We start from the raw sequence: 21,808 nt of genomic DNA, 5'->3' as shown, positions 1-21,808 counted from the left end.
TATAGCGATCTAATTTTCCTGAATCGGGACTTCCCGACCAATTCGCGAGTGGTTAAATTTGCAATCGTGGAGCACAGTACTGAACAGAGAAAATGTATGCATGCACCTCACATTTATGTCGGAATCAGTCAATATTTTCACGTGTCTTTAAATTCGCGAATAGCACGTGACTTACGAAATGCACAAAAATTAAAACCTTGCAAAATATTTGGCGTGCACAGTAGTCTGTACAAGTGTATAGGGTTTTCTGTGCCAGTAGGCACACAAAGGCCCGAATTCACAAAGGTGGTACAAATGAAACCATAGTTTAAACCATGGACAAAAACCATGGAGCGCCAAGTGTCGCATGGAATATTTCGTTATGAAATCAGTTATTTCGTCGATGAAATTATCATTTTGTAACGAAATGACAACATTTTGTAAGTAAATGAACATTTCGTCCACGATATGATAATTTCGTTAACGAAACGGTCATTTTGTCGACGAAATAACCAATTTCGTAACGAAATATTCCGTGCAACACCTGGCGCTCCATGGTATTTGTTCATGGTTTAAACCATGGTTTCATTTGTACCACCTTCGTGAATTCGGGCCAAAGGGTTATTGCTCTACAAGATGATTGGTGATACAAAGATCCTTTCATCTCACTGGAAATATTCTACATGAAGTATCACAACAAAATGATGTTATGTACCTGCTAAATAGCATTTGCCAGTCAAATTTTGAAATTGTTTTGTGTGCATTTTTTTCTGCTTATAAGTGAATTTACAGACATGAGCTGTGCTTTGTCAAATACAGAAAAGAATGCAAATGTCAATATTATCCTCCATCAAAATCATGGGCAATTATGCCTTCATTTTGCTACCTACATGTATCATATTTTTACTATCATAAGGAGCTTTCAGTCAACAAACAAATGACATCAGTATGAATGTCTGTTGCATTCAAAATCATTGGATGAGTTAGATCATTATCAGTTCACCTACTTCAGAGCTTGGAATGACAGTGTGCTCACTCAGTGTTGCAACAGTTAGAATGCTGGGGTAATGCCAGATTAGATATTATATTGCTTAACGTTTTGGCGGTGTTTTTATTTTCACAAATTTCTCGATTGGGCTCTCGACCTCGAAGAATATTGAGAAAAATGCAAACAGAAGTTTGCCCTGCACGCACTGTCCCAGGCCAGCACACTAGTGTTGCATTTCAAGTGACTACTATTACTAGTTTGCTGTCTGGCCTCTTGCTCAATTCCTTGGAATACTACAAATAGTATTCTTTTTTTTTTCCCTGAGAGATTTGAACTCATTTATATATATATATATTTGTATGCAAAAAAAATATAGCGTTAACAGTAGTGTCTATTTGTCAGGTGCCTTTAACACTTATCAGACGTGTCTGCTTCGTGGAGTCATAAATTTTAAATGCGGAAAGTATGTTTATGAGGTCGTTGGACTACTAAGTGAAGACTTGCACAGTGTGACTATAACTTTGAGTAGGAATGACTTTTCACCTATATAATATCCACAGTGGGAAAAAAAAACCCTCAAACAAACTGAAAGTTGTAGCGGCACTTTCATTTCTCCAACCAAGACAGGGAGGTGATGTGATCATGCATACTACATTTACAGAAGAAAGTCAGGCTGCATTTATCAACTCATTTCTGGCACAGAGTCAGTGTTTCCAGACAACTTTCAGGGAGTTTTGGGCAATTGATAAATGCAAAGCTGTTTTGATTTAAGCATATGGGGTTATAAATGTGTTTCTGAAACGCTGAAAAAAGTGTGATCACAAACACATTTGAGCCAGAAACTTGTTTCTGTACAGTTGGTAAACGCAAAGTCGTTTTGAAATGTGTTTATAGCTAGGATCTGCCCACGCCAACCACTGCCAACTACACATCTCTGCTCCTTGGGTCAAACTGCGCAATGACAAGGCCTCGCAATCAACTTACGACAGATTTGGTAAATGCAACAACTTAGGAAATGCGATCCGAAAGGTGTTTGCAAACACGTTTTGATAGTGGATAGTGAAACGCACTTCAAACATGGAAATAGCCGCATTTACACCTACTAATAGCGCGATTTTTAAAATCGCGATATTTTGGTTCCACCGTTTACACTTGCGCAAAAGCATGCGAAGTTTGAGCTTCACGAAACATCACGATTTTTTGGTCGGTAGTGCGCATGTGTAATTTACCTCTCTTCAACATGGTAGACGAGTGGAAGAGCGCGCTATTCGTATTCACTGCAGTGCAGTTAACTCCCGGTGCAATCCAATACCGCAACTTGCAAGTCACGTGATGAAAAATCGCGATATTTCAGCAGCTTGGGTTTTCACTCGCTAAACTTCGCGTCAAACATCGCGATGTTTCAAAAAATCGCACTCAGGCTGGCAATTTTTCAGGCGATGTTTCGAGGGTGTTTGGGTGTAGTTGCTTAGCAACTTGCACCCAAATGTCACGATTTTTCCAAGCAAGTGTAAATCCCCCTAATGATGATGAATGCATCCATAGTCTCATGATGAGAGCGTCTGGAACAAGGCACAACTAGTTATTTGAGGAAGCAGCCTACTAGAATATTTCCTCTAAGGTTTTGCTTGCATAGAGTTTTACAGAAGTCCCCCATTTGTATGCACCCGAAATTAACTGTTTTTATGCCTCCGCAACGAAGCAGTGCCGGAGGCATTATGTTTTTGGGTTGTCCGTCCGTCCGTCCTTCCATCCGTAATCGATTTTGTGGGCAGTGTAACTAAAAAACTGATTGAGGTATCGTAATGAAACTTGGCATGTATATGTACACGTGTATGAGTGAACAAAGTTGTGCCTATCGACTTTTAGGTACACATGCTCAAGATCAAATGCTCAAAATTTCACAATTTCCCCCATATCCATGCAATGCCTGAAGGTATTTTCTTGAAACTTAGTGTATACATGTATTAACAAATCAACATTCTCCAGAGAGAGTTTTGGGTCATGAGGTCAAAGGTCAAAGTTCAAATCAAAATGTGGAAATTTCACTTTTTTCTCCACATTTCACAAATGGTTCAAGGTATCTTCACGGAACTTAGTACATGTATAATGCATGTACTGAGTGGCAGTGATTACCTAGGGAATTTGGGGGGTCAGGGGTCAAAGGTCAGGGGGTCAAAGGTCAAGGGTCAAGGTCAACTCCTCAAAATGTCACTACTTCCCTCATATTTATGCAATGCCTGCAGGATTATTCTTGAAACTTGATATATACTGGTGCTATAGTGGTGCTTACTGGTGCTATAGTGGTGCTTAGTGCTATACTGGCTGGTAATTCTAATTAATTCCAAATTTTCTTTGAATGTTAGTACTTGTATGTTCACTCTTTAGGTTTCCCGTATCTCCTCCGAGGACTCGCATGTCGAGTTGTTCTCTTTTCACCGTTATTCAAATCATACTACTACACTATTGTCAACATTGTTAAATCAACTGTCCTTACATCTGCAGAATGTGGTTGTCTGTATATCACTATTAATGTATTGAGAAGATTCTGTTAGTGCACCAGATATTTTTGCCTTTCATTTTTGTTTCTCTTTATTTTGGTCCTACGTTGCATCCGTGCTCCTCATCTTTACACTCTGTTCAGAATTTGGGACCTACGCTCAACAAGCTCGCTTTTAAGTAGGTTCCGTCATATTTCTTTAGCGTTATACATAGAACCAAACGTACGATGATTGACCACTATATGTTTTATATTCTTACATTAATTTACTGTACATCCAAGCCGGATATTATGATTCACTATGTTTTTATTATATTTGCTGTACATTCCTTCATTGAGAAGTATGAAAATAAATTGAAATTTAAATTGAAATTGAAATATACAGGTATTACCCAATAGAGATTCTATGGGAAGTTTCTTGGCAAAAGGTCAAATGTCAAGTTAAAGTGCTAAATTTCACTTCTTCCTCTATAGCTCAAAAGTGACTCAAGGTATAATCATGAAACTTCATACATGTTTATGCATGTTCTACCTGACAGTGATTCTCTTGAGAACTTTAGGGTCAAGACATTGTCAAGAAATTGTACTTTAGACCTAGTAGGAGAACCGTGCATTATGAAGGAGGCATACCAGTTGCCATAGCGACATTTCTAGTTGAAAATTGATATACATGTATTGCGATCCGAAAAAATTTTAATTCTTACGCAAAATGATTCTTTCGACTCCCTTGATCCACGTAGCAATGCCAAGATCAGTCCATCTTTATTTATTTTTATTTTTTTTTCAAACCATTGCAAATAATTTGCCCCATGCGGTGTGTTAACAACACACCCACACAAATTAGAGAACATAATGTATTTTTAATCCCGTTCCGCGGGTGTATGCAGCTTGCCACACCAGGTATCTGCACACAGTGATGCTGGGAGTCACATTCCGGCAATTGCTTCATAGGCATGCACAGTTGAGAGATTTAAAGGGCTACACTTGCGGCTGAATTGATTTTTGTATCGCCGTGTGTGAACAGTTACAATTGATTTTTGCGATGCGATTAAAAACGTGATTATTCTTTTGTGTGAATGGGCCCACAGGTACATCATCTAGAATGGCTATATTTTGAGTCTGAGTCCATTGGCAGAATACTACAACCTGTAGTATATGAAATGCTATAACCATTTTATTGTTCTAATTATGCCTTGATGCAATGTGTGAATGTGGGCGTGTGTGTGTGTGTGTGTGGGGGGGGGGGGTCTTCCTGAAAGTCATTTATTGATCAATGAATGGGGTTTTCCCCATTTCAGTAGCTTCGTGGCACTTTGTGGTTTTCCCCAATGGGATGTGTTTAGTCATCTGAGGCACTGGCCTCACGTCTGTCATGGAGTGAGATAGGATGACAGAGTTAGCTTTTCTTGGTTACTGAAATCAAGACGCTCACTCTTAGTGAGGAGGTAGTAGATGCTTGATTAAAGAAACGAATGTAAATGATGTTCTGCAGTATCGTTGTAGTAATGAATTTGTTAAGACTTAAAGGGGAACAAAGATTAGAACGAGGGGAGCATTAGTTTTAATTTTGACTTGAATTACTCTATATCTGAAACTCATAAAACGCCATTAGTGCAAGTCACAGCCACGACTATGGGCTGGCAAACTGTGAGTTTTGTGGCATTCTGTAGGCTTATCGCAAGAGGAGTTGTCTCTCTCGCCCGCTCCAATAATTGTGCTTTCAAGGATACCCCTTGTGGTTCTTGTAGATATGGATTGCTAGGAATGTCACATGTTTCTCAAAGAAGCATACCTCCCCCCCCCACCCCTTCCTGATAAATTTGCTGCTGGAGACACATGATCTACAAAGGTGTATACTGACCCTTTCTGTAAAGGCCGTGTCACACCTTTCCGGGCAAGCCTTGCGTGCGACTTGCAAAGAACAATTTTGACTACCCGGAGGTCCCCGTAGATGATCCGCACATGACAGTACCTAGCATGTATATCAACCGTAGTCGTTCCGGATTTTCCAGCATACCTGACATTCCTGAGGGCGGAAAAGGATTTGAGCGAGTCAGCGCATGTGTCTTACTTGCTGGACGCGTTCTACTTAAATTATACTTGCGAGTATACTGTGTGACCTTTGTACCAGTCGCGTGGGGGCTGACAACTCAGTGAAGGAATTCCTCTAATGGAATGGCTGAAATCCCACAGAATTTTATCATCTTGGCTGCATACGAGATTGCCAAGTACCTGCGTGGGAGCTGCCTGGGAAGTGCTGCCGCTAAGGGCCTCCTACTGGCGTTCTGCGTGGACCTCTACGGGCATTCCCGCGACTCACCCGGAAAAAGTTTTGGTCATGCTCAAAACTTGGCTGAGGTTAAATCGGACTTGCGTGAGCACCTCCGGGCAACTACGCGCTAAATACTGTCAGGTGCGGACCAACTGCGGAGAGCTCCGGGGAGTAAATTTGTTTCCCCGCTAGTCAAGCCGCAAAACTTCCCCCGTGCAGTATGACAAGGCATGAATGAAAATTGCAAACATTCTTGTTCGCCCGCTGAAAATCTTCTACGTGCTGGAAACTACCTCCTCGCTACAAGCCCGCGTAGCTTGCCCGGAACGGTGTGACATGGCCTTAAGATAAAGAAGTCAGAAGTACCTTCGTTCAAATTGCGTTTGCAGTGTAATGGTATTTGTATTGATGAAAATATGCCTATATGCTGAGGGGTACAATTAGCTTATTGTTGCACTTCAGATTGTTCGAGATGAAAGTATGACAATTCAGTGTTCAGGATTATTTTTGTGTAAATGCATCAAGCAATTTGATATAGAGAGGGAGAGGGATTGAGAAAAAAAAATGGAATGTTTTCTTCCCTTGCCAGTGCAGAAATTGGAAGTGTCCACATCAGGCTGTGAGTGAAATGTCGCCCTCTACAGGGATTTTTGGAAAAGCCTCTACTTCAGGATTGCTACTTTACTATGTGAATCAGGGGTACAGGTTGTCCCTTGTGTATAAAGCCTTTGCTTGGTTGTAGCACAAGCCATATTCTGTCTTTTTAGAAATGAGTAATGAAGAATTGGGCAATTCTTGAATGTTATGTTAAGAGCAAGTGCATAATTATCCACAATTACATATATATCTGTCTTGCTATTTTGTCAATGCATTAAATACAAAATTTGACCATGAGATGTATGAAATAGATTCTATTCTACCAGCATGATCTTCCTTTCTCCTCATAAACGCATTTCTTGTAGAGACAGGGTGTCCATCATGCATTGAATTTATCAGGAGTCACATTCAATTACAAATGAGGTACTGACATTGTGCTAATATCATTCAATTTTGTGCACAGTATGTGGTTGCCGGGGGTGCTGGATTATTGTGAGAGTGCATACGTACATGTATGCCACTTGAGTGGGGATTAATGGTGCCTGGATGGTTTGCATAAACCAGTCTGCGCTGGGATTAACCAATTAAGACAGACAGTGATGAATGTCCCCCGCCCAGACAATGACTTTGTTTAAACCGGAGAGATGCTGACTTTGACCCCCCCTGCTTCTGTAACAGTTTAGGGTTGAAGGTGATGGGTTTCAACACCTGCCCCTCCACCTCCAGCCTGTGATTATCCAAAGTGCCTTTGTCATTTTGCGACACTGAAGACCGCATGCAGGGTTTTTCTCCCCTGCCCCCACCCCCACCGCCCCTTCCAGTGACGCCCCTTCGCGGGTGATCATCAAAGATGCCACCGTGACTCAAAGGCAAACGTATGGGCACTCCCGGGGTGCAATTTCATACTGATGACAAATTTTGCAAACAATTCGTGTGAAAAACCTTGCTCTTCGGTCACACCTTACCAATCACGCTCATTACTAGTGAAGTTTTTTTTTTTTGCATGCGTGCGTGCGTGCGTGTTACGAGCAGAATTCCTGGCACAGGCATCCTGCGCAACTGCGACACGGCCTGGGTGCCATCGGGATGGGGCAAGAGTTGCTCTCCTATAGCTGTGCGTAATTCATCAGGGTGTTGTTTGTTCATTGTGTCATGCATGGGGGGTACCCATCAACTCAGTGTCAAAATATTTTCACGACTCTTGTGTTACTTGTTACAGTTTTTAGGCTTGGTTGCATCTGAATTGAATAGACGCAAAATATGATTAGTGATGGCACAGTATCAACTCCACCCTTATCAAGTTTAAAACACATTGTAAACATAGGGGCTACCTCGTAGATTTCCAACTAGATACTTGAGAAGTTAGTATTTTTTTTGTTGCATCACGAAACAAAAGTACTGACCAAGATCTGTCATGATTATTTTGCTAAGAGAACTCACTAAGGTGTCTTTGTAGTCATACGAAACCCTGTATTTTGAGAAGCTGTAATTATTGATCTTGCTGTGTATTCAAGGTAATAATTCTTGCATCAAGTTGTTTTTATTTGTCAATCAAATGCATTAAAAACAACTTGGTGCAAGAATCATTGGGTAAATATGCAGTACCCTCTGCTATTTATAAGCGAGTAGAACCATCACTGACTATCAGGCGAAAGCTCAGTAGTCTAGTGGATAAAACGCCTGCCTAGCAACATATCATGAGGTCTTGGGTTCAAATCCCACCCGAGTATGTATTCTCCCATGGATTTTTATCCCGGCTTCTCCTCAAAACATACAGTGTTCATTTACATCGACAAAGGGCAAATTGTCAATTAGTTGATTATAAGTTTGGTGGACACTACGTTAAGCACTGAGTTGATATTGAGCTCTGGTTCACAGTGTATTCCAGCACTTTGTTGTAAACCCATTCCATACTGAATTCTCAATTTCCAGAGACTTAATATGCAGGCCACCAGGTTCCAGTACGCAACGGGTTAAAGACCAAAGTGTAATGTCCTGTTGACAAGTACTGTCCTCTATGCCACTGGGGAGATAAAGAAGTGATTAAGTTTGGAACCAAAATTTTGATCTGCTATTAAATGCATAAAACACAGCAGGTTCATGACAAAACCAAAGCTGCTCTTAAAAGATCGAGTGTGAAAAATGAAAATAGAATGTTATATTTTATTTTAGTGACAAAGCCATTTTTTGCCTACTTAAGAGATGTTCAGTGGTAATTTAGTCTTGATTTGATGTGTATTGTGTGATTGCGTGAAAAAAGAGAAAAATCTGTCATGAAAAATCATCACCATTCTTGGTGTAATGGTGGTTGTGCACTGTAAGAGCCCTAGCTTCACTGCCAAACACAGAGCATGGTTGTAAAGTGGGATGGTTGGTGTAAAAGTACTCCACCGCATAAAGTTGTATTTTTATGCAGGAAACCCTTTGCTGAGAGAAATTGTCTTTTTTGACATCTTGTCATTAGTCATGCTCTTACTTTCCTCATCTTGTAATTTTGCAAAATTTAGGGGACAATACCCACTGAAACATTGGGCCAAATTATTTATGATGGATACTGACAATTTTTCTTTCAATTTTTTTTTTCACTTTCTTTGTTTTGTTTTGTTTTTTCAGTTTTGCTTTCACACCTCATTTCTAAAACCTGCCACGGGAAGAAAATGATTGGGAAATTGGCCTCTAGATATCGAGTATCCCATTTCCGAACGAAACATAACATGTTGTTATAGTTCAGTCAAATTCCCATACAGTGCTGTTTTGCCAGTTTTGATGTCTACAATTTTTCTCAGGGTATCCTGGTGACGGGTCATAATAGACCACTTGACTCGCCAGTCCAGCTATATTTAGCCCATTCATGCTGACAGAATCCTCCACAAAACATAATAAGATGGCTACTTATTCTGAAACTCAAGTTTCAAGCAAGGAGAGAGAGAGAGAGAAATGGTCATAAACCCCAACTGGACCTGCCCCACAAAAATTAATTTTTCACGAAAATTGCACCTTCCATCGCCTGGATACTGACATATGTTAGGGGCAGCAATTATTCCCCCTGCTTTCTGAAAGCGGTTTGTTAAGTGCTCTTTCATTATGCTAGAAAAGTGAATTTTTGTGGAATTCCCTTTATATTTTCTTGATATTGCTGTCCACACATGACGTCATAACCTCTAGTAGTCTCCTTATCCAGCGGTTCCAACACCAAAACTTTAAAAATTCATAACGTTTGCATCGATTGTCCCATTTCCTCAAGCTTTCTATGATGTGTTCTACTAATGTTGCTGCTTTCACTCAATCTACATTTGTCTTTGGTTTTGGGTGGATTTTTTTAAGTGACAGTTTGCATGCCTTCAGAATCCTCACTTGGATGTATCATTATGTTTTATACTATGAGCAATTTAAAGAAACAAAACTACTAGGAGCAGGATACACCACATACTCATCCTCAGAAATTTCCCCCTAAGATAAACAAGAAAGAAGTAATGATTGTGGAAACTGCTTTCAAGAGGATCTGTGCATGAGCTTCACACATATTGAGCTATTATATTTTCTGGGACATTAAAGGTGCTATTTCACAGTGCGTCAGTCCGAAAAAGAAAAAGAAAAAGAAAAATTGAAGCTCTTTATTCAGGGCTGCACACAAACCCATTTTTTTTCTACTGGTCCAAACTGCCTCTTTGACCAGTAGGTATCCAGTTTTTCCACTTTTTACTGGTCTATTCCTGAAAGAGTTACTGTTCCAACAGTGAGTTTTGCTGGCCAGGGATCGTTGGACCAGTGCCAGTGTGCAGTGTTACTTTATACATGTATATCCCTACATACATCCTGTGACTCCAATATTGTGCAAAATATAAATCTGTGAAACTGATGTACAGTAAAAAATGTAGGCCGTTCTGTTTTGAAATACTTTTACAGCATGATGTTTGTTGGTATACTGCCTGATAGTGACAACATATACTTTTCAGAATTCTACTTAGGAAAGTGCTCCTTCATATATTCAAACATCATTGTATACCTGAGTGAGGAAAGTTTGATTTTTGTCAAAATTTGAGTCACTAGGTATATGCTAAGCAGTGTCTTTAATGCAGGAGAACATGAAATTTGCTCTCACAAAGTCAAGAACTGCCAAAAAAAAAAAAATGAACAAGAGATGCATTCAGATTGACTTGATTGAATGATCTCGAGGGACTTCCTACTCCCAAGATCTGGGGAAAATGTCAGAAAAGAGAGAAAGAGACAGACAGAAAAGTGAGTTCCCATCAGAGCTCATTTCCAGAGACTGCTGTGCCCATGTGGTAGATCGCTAGCAAACGAGGTCAGTGCTTTTGCGAGTTTGAGACCCTCAGTGCTGGTAGCTCCATGCTCAGTGGTAATGTTCCCCACCCCCCCCCCCCCCCCCCCCACGAGATCCACGTGTGATCATTCGGACAGCCGCTGCATCGAGCCGATCTCATGACAGGTACGAGCGTAGCTAGCGCCAGACTGGATGCTGCAGAAGGGAGACAGAAAAATTTAAAAAAAAAAGCTTGGGAGTGAAAAGGACAAAGACAATGACCGAGTGGGGAAAAAGGGAGACTGGGGTCATCAGAGATGATCCACTATCAAAAGTTCCCACGCCATCGACCCATGATCAGGCTTGGATCTTTTTTTTTTTTTTTTTTTGGTCTCCCCCTCACTGGAAGACGTTAAAGGGAAACTGACCCAGGACTCAAGAGGGCGCTGTTGCATGGACCCGTGTTTAATGTACTGTCAAAGTGGATATTTTTGCGTGAGTAATTTTTCGGGCTCGACCAGTTAAGATGAGTTTTGTATGTTTTCAATTCCGTGGAATCAAGACATGAACTACTGGAACACATAGCAAGTCAAAATATTCTTGTGTTTAAATTTTCGCACTGGTTTCTGCTTGCGATAAATGCACAAAAATTTCAGCACCGCAAAAATGTCCGCTTTTACAGCGTCTGCCACAATTATATGTTCCTAATGTGTGAATATAAAATGATTTGTATCGTGAGTATGTTGAAACTATTTGAAATGATTTCAATCTCAGATTGTCTAGATCTATTCTGCAGTTGTTTCTGGCTTGTTCCGCCTAGTACATACCAATCCTTGACAAAGTTTGCTTACTAGCTAGTGTAAAAACTTACGCATAGATAGGTGATCTACTCTTATTAACAGTTAACTTGTTAACTAGAACTAACAGGGTTAATCGTAATGGAGATGGCGCCGATCATCACGCCATCCAGCAGCACTCTCTCGAATTCCATGTCTGTTTTGTACCTTTAAGTGTGTGTGCAAAAGTGTGACTGTAGCATAATTTTAAGAAAGTGGTTTAGGTGTTATAAGATGCATAGCTCACCAATTCAGGATGACTTCTTGCGCTCCTGTCACACATTATAAATTATGCCATTACCAAGACATCTTTAGAGCAGCCATTATCAACTGGTTTTACAGTCTGATGCAGGGCAATTTCATGTTCCAAAATCTGAATCTCTTCATCAGTGTGATGGAACTATCAATCCCTGGATGAACACTATGGCCGAATTCATGAAGGTGGTACAAATGAAACCATGGTTTAAACTATGGACAAAAACCATGGAGCGCCAAGTGTCGCATGGAATATTTCGTTACGTAATCAGTCATTTCGTCGATGAAATAATTTTTTTTGTAACTAAATGACAACATTTTGTAACTACATGAACATTTCGCCCCCGAAATGATAATTTCGTTAACGAAACGGTCACTTTGTCGACGAAATGAACAATTTCGTAACGAAATATTCCTTGCGACACTTGGCGCTCCGTGGTTTTTGTCCATGGTTTAAACCATGGTTTCATTTGTACCACCTTCGTGAATTCGGGCCTATGTTTCTCCCTTTCAAATTTGCCGTAAGTTGTGATAATTATATACCTTGACAACAGTAATAAAGGATGACGATGATGATGGTGATGATAATTTGATGATGACAGTGATGATGATAATAATAGTGGTGATACTTGCACAAAAAATGATGATGATAAAGAGTCACTATAATGCCAATCACAGCGCTGATAATGATGATTACCGTATACACCGAATATTTTGCGAGGTTTTTATTTTTTTGCAAATTTCGCGAGTCGGTTGCTATTCGCGAAATTAAAAACACGTGAAAGTATTGACTCTAATGCCGATATGAATGTGACGTACGCATATACATTTCTCCGTTCCGTACAGGACTCCACGATCGCGAATTTAACCACTCGCGAAATTGTCGGGAAGTCCTGATTCGCGAAAATTTAGACTCGCAAAATATATGGCGTATACAGTATTTTGTAATTAAGTGCTGTTATCATAGAAATTTTTCTGCAGTTTTGGCTGCTGTTGAAGTGCTTACTATAAAGTGTTGGTAAATCTGTCACATCGTTTAATTATGAGTGAGACCATTACCCACACTGCCTTACCCTCAATCACTGAGATACATTTCTGTCCAGGCTACCACTCTCTTGGGCATGCCACGCTTGTCGATTTTAGCCGCAATAGTCTTGTGTTTGCCCTTCGCTTCTACATTGAATCCACCAAGGGTTTCTTACCTGAGTAGAGTGTCAACTCAAAGAGAGGACATCATGCTGCAAACAAACAGGGATGCCAAGTTCAAAAAAAAATTATGAGTGAGATTTTCATGACTCGGCATCTCGGCGTGCGAGGGTGTGGGAGGGGTTTTCCCCCTTCCCACGGCCCGGTATAGGGAGCTTTTTCAATTGTTAGCTCTTAATGGTGCGATCAAGTGCATACCGGTACTTCAGTGAGTTGATATTTTTCTCTTATTTTGAAAGACAAAAGGGAAATATATACCTTCAATTGCAACTATCACTTAAATCCTTTGAGCTATGCTCATTATTATAGGCCCAAGTTGCAGACATCGCCCGATGCGTGAGAATAATGGGCACCATACGTGAGATCGTGAGATGGACCCTAAATGCTTGAGTCTCATGCAGAATGTGTGAGACTTGGTAGCTCTGAACAAAGGAAAGAGTGACAACTAATTAAAAAGAAGAATAAAATAAGGTTGTTTATTTTGTGGGGTTTTTTTCTTTTTAGAGTAGAGAGAGACATTTTGAATTTTTACAAAAATGAAAATTGGTAGAATGTTATAGCTCTTTGCAGACACTGTAGTACTCGCTGAATTTGCAGCAAATGTTTGTCTGTTGTGAAGAGTTTTTGTTGTTTTTTTGTGTTTGGCTTACATGAAGCCGACGTGATCTTTGACTTTACTTGCCACTGCTAGGGCAGGTTTCCTGGAAAACGGGTAAGTGATCATGTGTTATACTGCAGAAGCAGGAAATTAACCACTTATAGTATTACCAGGATCTTCAATTTCACCTGCTGAATAGCAGTGTGTGTGTTGTATGGCAGCTCTTGTAAGATCTATACTAAATGTTCTCATTTAGTACCGGCATTTTGTACCATGGATGCCACATCAAATGTGGCGACGCCTTCTTTCGTGTAGTAGTTGATACCTTCTTGCAGGATCTTCGATTTCACCTGGTGAAAAGATTAATGAAATTAAATACATGTATGTGGTGACTAGGAAAGAACTGATATATATGCACAACAGGGTCATTCACACTGCCAGTGCAAAAAAAAAAAAAAAAAAAAAATCAGAACATCAGAAAGTTGCAATATTCCATGAAAGTTACCCAGCAGTTGTGCCTAAGGCCGGCCGGAAACATTGCCAGAAAAGTCGCTAATGAGAGTGTGAGTTTCCCAACTTTTTGTGAGTTTCCCAACTTTGTTTGAAGTTTGCAATGAAAATGCTCGGCGTGGATTGAAAAATTACAATATTTTATCATGTGTGATTCATGTTGTGACTTCTCAATCCTATAACCTGTGGCGTGGTGGCATGCAAAATGTCCAGCCTTCTGATAATCAGCCAGGCTAATATTATTTACGCCATAATTAGAGCCGCTTGCTGTCAAGCCAATAATGTACGCATGCTAAAACTCACAGCTTTTCTCAAGTACCACAACTTTGTGCCCCCCCCCCACCACCTCCCCTCATCCACACAGCTGATAAATGAATCAATTTTAGTCAGGAGGGTGGTTGATCTATGTTAAACACAGACTTGCTACCCTCATAATACATGACAAATCATATTTGCTGTCCAAGAGTGGACTTTTATGACATTTTACTGGTAGCTCTCAATTGCTGTCTGCATTGCATGTTCGCAGTCACCTGTTGGACACTCGCTATGAGTGGACAGTGAGGGGTCCATTACTTACACTACAAACTAGATCTGTGTTATCTGAAGTTCATATGCAACTTTCTCATCATTTCTCCACTTTTAAACAAGTTTTCAGTCATGTGTTCCTTACCTTTAACTCATACAAGCATCCCTTTTTCAGTTTGTTTTGTTTGTTTGTTTGTTTGTATGTGTGGTGTTTTTTTTTTTTGTGGGGGTAAATTCTACCCTCATGCCAACATCTTGTGGATTGTGCTATCTATAAAGAGTAGTGAAGAGTCTAGTATTTTGTTTGATTTTCACTTTATTTCACCTTTTTGCAATGTTACGGCACTTCAAATTAAAGAAGTAGTTCACTCACTTATCAAATGTACACTCCAGCAAAGGTTGCACATACAATAAATGTGCTCTCCCTCTCTGAAAATCACATTTGATGTCATTGAACCAACCTTTACTGGCACTGTAGTGTGGAACTCCTGTTCGAAAGTTACTCTTAAAGTTAATATAAATGCTATTGTATTATGCAATAATTGTATACAAAATTGCATTGCATGGTCCCGTGCATATGAAACTAAACGATTAGAAAAAAATAAACATACATAGCATAGAAAAGCTAGAGGTTACTGGATGTCTGTGTAACTTCTTCTGTCTTGTGTTTTGAATTTAAATCTTGATAATAGGTGTACGCCATTGGTTGGTTGGTCTCCTGTCTGGTGCTGGCTGTATTTCCTCTGCTCCCGGTCGTTGGCAGAGATGCCAACATCCCCCTCGTGTGAGTATCACCTTCGCCCTTCATCTTCTTTTCCAGGATTTGCTTTAAATTCCTGAAAGTCTTCGGTTGAAATCAGCCATCCTAGCCAACACAAATACAGAAAAAAAAAGAAGAAAAACAATGATTACTCATTTGCACCATGCTCAGACTCAGAGGGCAAATGTTGACATGAAGCTGTAACGTGTTGGTGACGGCAATACTGGTGTGTTTGTTTTCGTTCTGGTTGGCCTGCTTTCCAAACACAACGAATATTCATTGATGAATCTAAACGTTCAAGTTAAAGTACCAATCTTAATGCAGTAACATGCATTTGTCATATTGTGGTTTTTCTTTTATTCAAATAACAGAATAGATTTATCTCTTCCTTCTTCCTACCTTCAAAAATTTTTTCTTCAAAAAAAAAAGTGTCGTTACTTTGAGTAGAATGGAACCCAAACATATGTAAATTGAGGGAATACAGCAATATCTGTACCGTATGTCCCCCAAGAAAATTACAACTGGACCCTCCGCAATGATTAAAAAAACAGTAAATCAACCCAAATACAAATTCAGGGTATGAAACTACAACTCATTGCCCACATCTTACAGAAAACCCCATTCGATTTGCTTCAGTGGTCAAAGAGAAATGAGGAATTTTGTAGAGCAAGTCAGGAATCTCTTCCCTCCAAGTTCTGTCTATTGTGTTCACACATAAGAGCATCCAAGTGCTAAACTTGGAAGAATCAGACTCATGACATGCTTCACAACAATCCACATTTCTCTTTGACCGCTTAACCAAATTGAATGGGTTTTCTGCAAAATAGAGCTAAGATGTTGCATTTCAAGACCCTGAAGTAGCATTTATACGTATATATCAGTACGAAAATCTGATTGTGATTTTTTTTTTTTGACATACTGTAGAGCACAACAGCAAAGTTTAAGGAAAATCGGACAATCCATTTAAAAGTTATAGATTGTGAAAGTTGTAGTGCAGTCACCGCCGGATGGGAAGACTCCAACACTTAGTGACGTCATGTATCGACAATGATATAAAGAAAATATGCAGAAAATTGTACATGTTTTCTCTCTTCCAACGTAATGAAAGAGCACTGGACTTATATCTTTCGGAGAACATAAAGAGTGTTACCCTTAACATATGTCAGTAACAATGGAACGTGTACTTTTCGTGGAAAATTAAATTTTGTTGAATTCTCTGTATGTTTTCTCTATATTGCTCATTATATCCAGCGAAGGCAGTTCCACTTTGACTATTCGTAACTTTTCAACGGATTGTCCAATTTTTCCTCAAATTTCACTGATGTATTCTACTGATATTTCTTCATTCACTCAGTCCACATGCGTATCCATTGGCCCAAATTCACAAAGGTGCTGTAAGCTTAGATCAAGGTATAAATTTAGACCATGGTCTAAAATAAGCGTGAAATAGGCGTGCCTTTGACATGCGTGCATCAACGCGCATTTGTTACTGGACGTCTGTTGCCGTACGCAATCTGTCAATCGTATTTACGCATAAGAAATTTACATAAACCATGGTTTGAATTTAAACCACCTCCATGAAGTTGGTCCATCGAGTTTCATTCCCCAATTCTGTTGTTGTGTTCATAACATACCTTATAAATTTTGATTGACAGCAAGCAAAAGTTAATTATGGCACATGACATGATCACCCAAAACTTTATTTGTGACCCTGCACCTCAAAACAAACAAAAAGTCGCCAGATACGAATTTTCAGTGAAGACCGTATTCTGAAAGAGCAGACTTTAAGCTTTAAAATGATGTATAACTCAAATCAAATGGACTCTCCTAACCTATCTAAATATTGGAAAGAAAGCACAAACTCAGGAAAAGTGTGAACTGAGAAAAGAGACTCTGAAGTACAGTGTCTATTCAAGCGCTTAATACCAAACCGTGCTGGCTGTGCGATGAATGGGACAAAAAACAGGAAGTAAACCACCAGAGTAACAACAATGAAGGAATTATCAGATTAAACTGAAATTAAACATGCCTCATTAACACATTCTGTCCATAATTAATGTCAACTTTCAAAGCATACTAGCACTATCCTTTCAAAAGTTAGTAGAAAGTGAAGAGTGTGGACAAGGTTTTTCAGAAATGAAAAAGGGATTCTAAAGACACACCTAATCACACTATTCTACCAAAAATGTTCGAGATAAACTGCTAAAAAAACACACTTTCCTGTCCGTTTTATGATACCAAATTTTAGCATAATGTAAAAGAAGACCAGCTCTTTCAGAAAATATGAAAAAGTCAAGTTCGGCTAGGTTGACCCATTTCACTTATTTTCAGTCCTCACGCAAAATCAGTGTGTGCGACTTTATGTTCGTTTTGAGGTGCACGGTCACATTTTATCTGCATAGTGAGAAGATGTGGGTATCATGGCTGTTGTCGTTGTAGTTGAATATCTGTCATCGCTTTCTGACATGGAAATAAATGAATCTTTATTGTTTATAGTCGTAAGATAAAATATCATCTGTCCACCTATGCTTCCTTCATATGTCCTAGACAATGCTGATTTTCCTTCGTACTTTCAATTATTGTGTCTTTCTTGCAGCTTCCACGTTCTCACGACATAGATTGTTGCTTGTCTGCCGCTTAGCTGTCTCCCTGCTGTGGTTATAGTGCTCATTTACAAGTCATTAAGCTAATGGGCGGTCGTATGGAAAAGAGATAGGGCCATTGTAGCTGGAAATAATAAGTTCTTTTGCAAAATTAAGCATTCCATAAATGGGTGCAATGTCATATTTTTGCTAGATTGGTGAATATAATCTGATGATAGGAAAGATGTCCTGGATGTTCAAAGAAGCTGAAGGAAAGTGAAAGGAATACTTCCCTTTCTCGCTGCTAAATACATCAAAAACTTGAACTGACATTTGACGTAACTGTGGAACCAGGTGGTCCGCTCCCAATTTCATTGACCAGAATAGCCCGAGGCGTGTGAAGAGCTTTGGATGCCTGTGTGGGAGTGAGGGGAGAGGTCTCCGTAATTAGGAGACCTGTAGATGGTATGAATATCAAGTTTGACTGGCTTTTCTCATCAACACCTGTCAATTATGAATATGGATTTATTGTATGCTTGTCTGCATCGTCGTTTCTCTGTTTCGTCATCACAGAGGTCTGGCAGGGGCGTTGTCCGCCCTAAGCGCCGTGGCGTTGACGAGGCACCTCTCCAGACGCTCGTCCGCGGTCGGGATGAACGTTCCCCTCTTCGCCATCCAGACGGGCCTGCTCCTCGCCTCAGTCCTTGTCATGCACCTCACCTGGCGGCAGATAGCCAGCAAAGAGGGCGTCCCACTCCCGAACAAAATATTCAGCTGGGCCATGCTGCTGGGTGTGTTCGTCCTGCCGCGGTTCTCCAGCGAGCTCATCAGTCACCGCCTCCTCTCGTTAGCCATCAGCCTTTCTTCAGTCTTCCTGCTCATGAGCACATCGTATCCTTGTTGTGCAGTGAGAACACAGACACCAGTCTCCTCTACATTGTATACCTCCACGATATAGAACATTAACTCTTAATGTGTCATGTTCATATGCCCGACTCAGTCGATGGTGTGCCAAGTTCGCATATTTTGCTCAAATACGTAACCAAGCACAAACCGATCAATAAATCGCAATATGCCGCACGACACTGAAAGCATCATAGCCATAGCTTTGTTGTAAAATTCACATCACAGCAGACCTTGCCGTTTTCTGTACAACTTTGATCTACTCCATTTCTAGCATTAACGCTTCGATAGTAAGTGACACGGCTTTGACGAAGACAACGCTTTCTGGAAGTGCTCATGCATTGCGTTCTGAGAATAGTGTGGTACACAAAGAGTTCATTGGTCTCTATGTGTTGTTTGTGGGACAAATTATTCCAATGACCAGCGGTTAAAAGTAAAGAGCACTCCATGGTCAAGTTGACTTAATGGAGTAACATAAAGCAAGCACAATGGTGAAAATGTCACTAGGACTAGATTGAAAAGTGAGGAATTAATGGAATTGTAATGTTTCATTCATTCCTTTTTTCCAAGGATTACCTGGATGTCAGGCTAAGTTCTATGCAAATCAGATGAGGTCATCATATTTTGCTCTCAAAAGTCTTCCACTTCTTCAGATTGAGATCATGGATATTTCTGTTTTCAGAAAATAATGTGATGTATTTAAAAAGTTCACAACTTCTTTATTTTTTGTCAGATTTTAATGAAACTTTTCCTGTTAAAGTATACTCAGTATTAGCAAGTAACAAAGCATTCGCAGGATTTCTACTAGCTATTGTACAAGTGTAGTTGCTGTCATTGTTAGAGGGTGCTATCAAAGTATCAAGTTTAAGTCATTTTATTTTCTTTCTTTTTTCTAGTTGTTGTAGAGTTAGGTCCTGATTTCCCCCTTTTCCCCAGCCCCTCCCCAAATGTGTGTGATGCATGCATAGTAAGGCCAACCAGGCCTATCAAGCTGCGATTGATGCGGTTGTCATAGCAACCTTGACTCCTCACTCTCGACCTGCAGTCATGAGGGCCTGTTCTGCCTCTGTCTGTGTTACGTCATGTTCTTCTGGATCCTCTGCGAGTTCAGCCTCAACGAGCAAGACAAAGTCAAGGTGAGCGGTTTGCTCCTATCAGTCGACCGTTTTTTGTTATTTCTTACAATTGATGGATGTTTCCTTTCCAAACAGCCTAGTAACAAAGCTCCCTTCCATTAAGTTTCATAGGCAGGACTTCACCTAGTTGTTGCTATGTCAGGCAAGCCTCCAGCTAGCTTTGTGGTTGCTAAGGGCAACTTTTGTGAACAAAGACCTCATACATAGAGTCTTAAAACATTACAGAACCGGTCTATTCCATACTCCACAGACTCTGTCAGTTGATCTTTTGTGTCCCTCAAGTTGGACTCATTCTATTAGAATCAAACCATCATTGATAGGGTGCCTTGTTAGATTAGATGGTCCCAAGATTGTTGGGAAATTGTGTCCAGTAATCACAAAGTGACCAGCAGAGAGTTGATGACCGTTTGCTGAAGTACCCCCAGGCTGTGAACACAATGGTGGAAATCTAAACTAAAATCTAAAATTACAACAACAAGAACAATAACCACAATCATGATCTTTGTCACATGTATGTTCTGTCGCTTCAGAGCTCCTTCAGTCTCACACCTTTTAGCACAGAATAATGACCAAACTTCATTGTCGCTAAGGTTAAATGAAAGGACACATACCTATGAATGAAAGGACACATACCTATTAAAATTTAAGAGATGTATAAAGTGTGACTTTTTATTTTACATGTGTATGTGTTTTCTGCACTGTGGTGATGAGTGACAAATGTTCAAACATTTTGTTAAACTTTTCTTCAAAATTCACCTTTTTTTTTTTTTTTTTTGCTAAAAGACCACAACTTATTTTCTTTCTGCCAATAGACCACAACTTATCTTTTACACCTCTTTCACTTCATATTGGTAGAAACGAAACGTGAGAGTGCCTAAATATAACCATTCTTAACAAAGCCATATCACTCAGCTTTCACAGCATAAAGCCGCCAATCTCTGATGTTAAACATTTGGACAGATTACAACCATTATGGGTGTGTCATTGTATTCTGAAAGGACACACCGCTGGATGGTGGTTAGCCATACACTGATTGAAATGAACTAGTTGTGGTTCTCCATGTATGTAGCTTTCCCACGACCCCAATACCTCTGTGTGACTGGAATAGTGAACCGACGCTGACACCCAAATGTGGTCTGGCATGTAGAATACTAGACTATGTGGTTTGTGCAAAATGAAATTTGATGTTCCTCCTTTTGATCAAGTGTGAGGGAAAAATCCCTAATAATGTTCTCACAATATGACTGTGTAATATCAGCCATGAATGTAAAACTTGCATATTATTATGCAGACTTTCAAGTGATGATGATGTTTCTTGTGATAGACTTTTGACTTCATTGGCTATAAAAGAATTGTTTTGCCTCCTCTGATTTCTCGTAGCTGCATCATATCTCGTTTGAGGAGGAGTCTGATCTGGAACGGGCTCCGCCCCGCACTCTGGTCCTGTCCGACCTTCGCTGCGCGTGGAGCTTCGTCTTCTTCATCCTCGCAGCTTTCTTCGGGACGGGCAACATCGCAAGTATCAATAGGTGAGGGAAGGAGGGAAGAGTGTCGTCTTTGTCGTCATTAAAGATTCACTCTCTTCATCATCATCATCACCATCGTCACCATCATCACTATCATCACCATCATCACCATCACCAACATCACCACCATCATCACCATCATCACCATCATCATCTTCCCCTTCAACACAATAGCCATATTCAATACCATCAGTGTTATTGTCATCATCACTACTACCACAATCATCGCCATCATCGTTATCATCACTACCAGCACCATCGTCATCATAATCATCAATGCAATCATCTTGACAGCATCCGCCATAATTGACCATGATTGTCATTATCACTATGACGAGAATTTCATCATCTCCACGGTCACCATCATCACC

The 21,808-nt window shown here is 40.1% G+C and overlaps 1 protein-coding gene across 1 annotated transcript in view; it reads left to right on the top strand.

Annotated features, from left to right (window-relative positions):
- Positions 1-21,808, top strand: part of LOC139736744 (GPI ethanolamine phosphate transferase 1-like) — a 54,446-nt gene that overhangs the window by 27,209 nt on the left and 5,429 nt on the right. Inside the window, exons 12-15 of the mRNA XM_071647459.1 lie at positions 15,223-15,314; positions 18,446-18,763; positions 19,821-19,911; positions 21,292-21,440. Of these exons, the coding sequence (XP_071503560.1) occupies positions 15,223-15,314; positions 18,446-18,763; positions 19,821-19,911; positions 21,292-21,440 (650 nt within the window). The remainder of the gene's footprint in view (positions 1-15,222; positions 15,315-18,445; positions 18,764-19,820; positions 19,912-21,291; positions 21,441-21,808) is intronic.

Source organism: Diadema antillarum, unplaced genomic scaffold (genome assembly GCF_040938485.1).
Source record: "Diadema antillarum isolate AM-2024a unplaced genomic scaffold, OU_Dant_1.0 scf00000028, whole genome shotgun sequence".
NCBI classification, from domain to species: domain Eukaryota; kingdom Metazoa; phylum Echinodermata; class Echinoidea; order Diadematoida; family Diadematidae; genus Diadema; species Diadema antillarum.
Note: the sequence above shows the minus strand (reverse complement) of the source record. Positions and strands in the feature narration are given on the sequence as shown.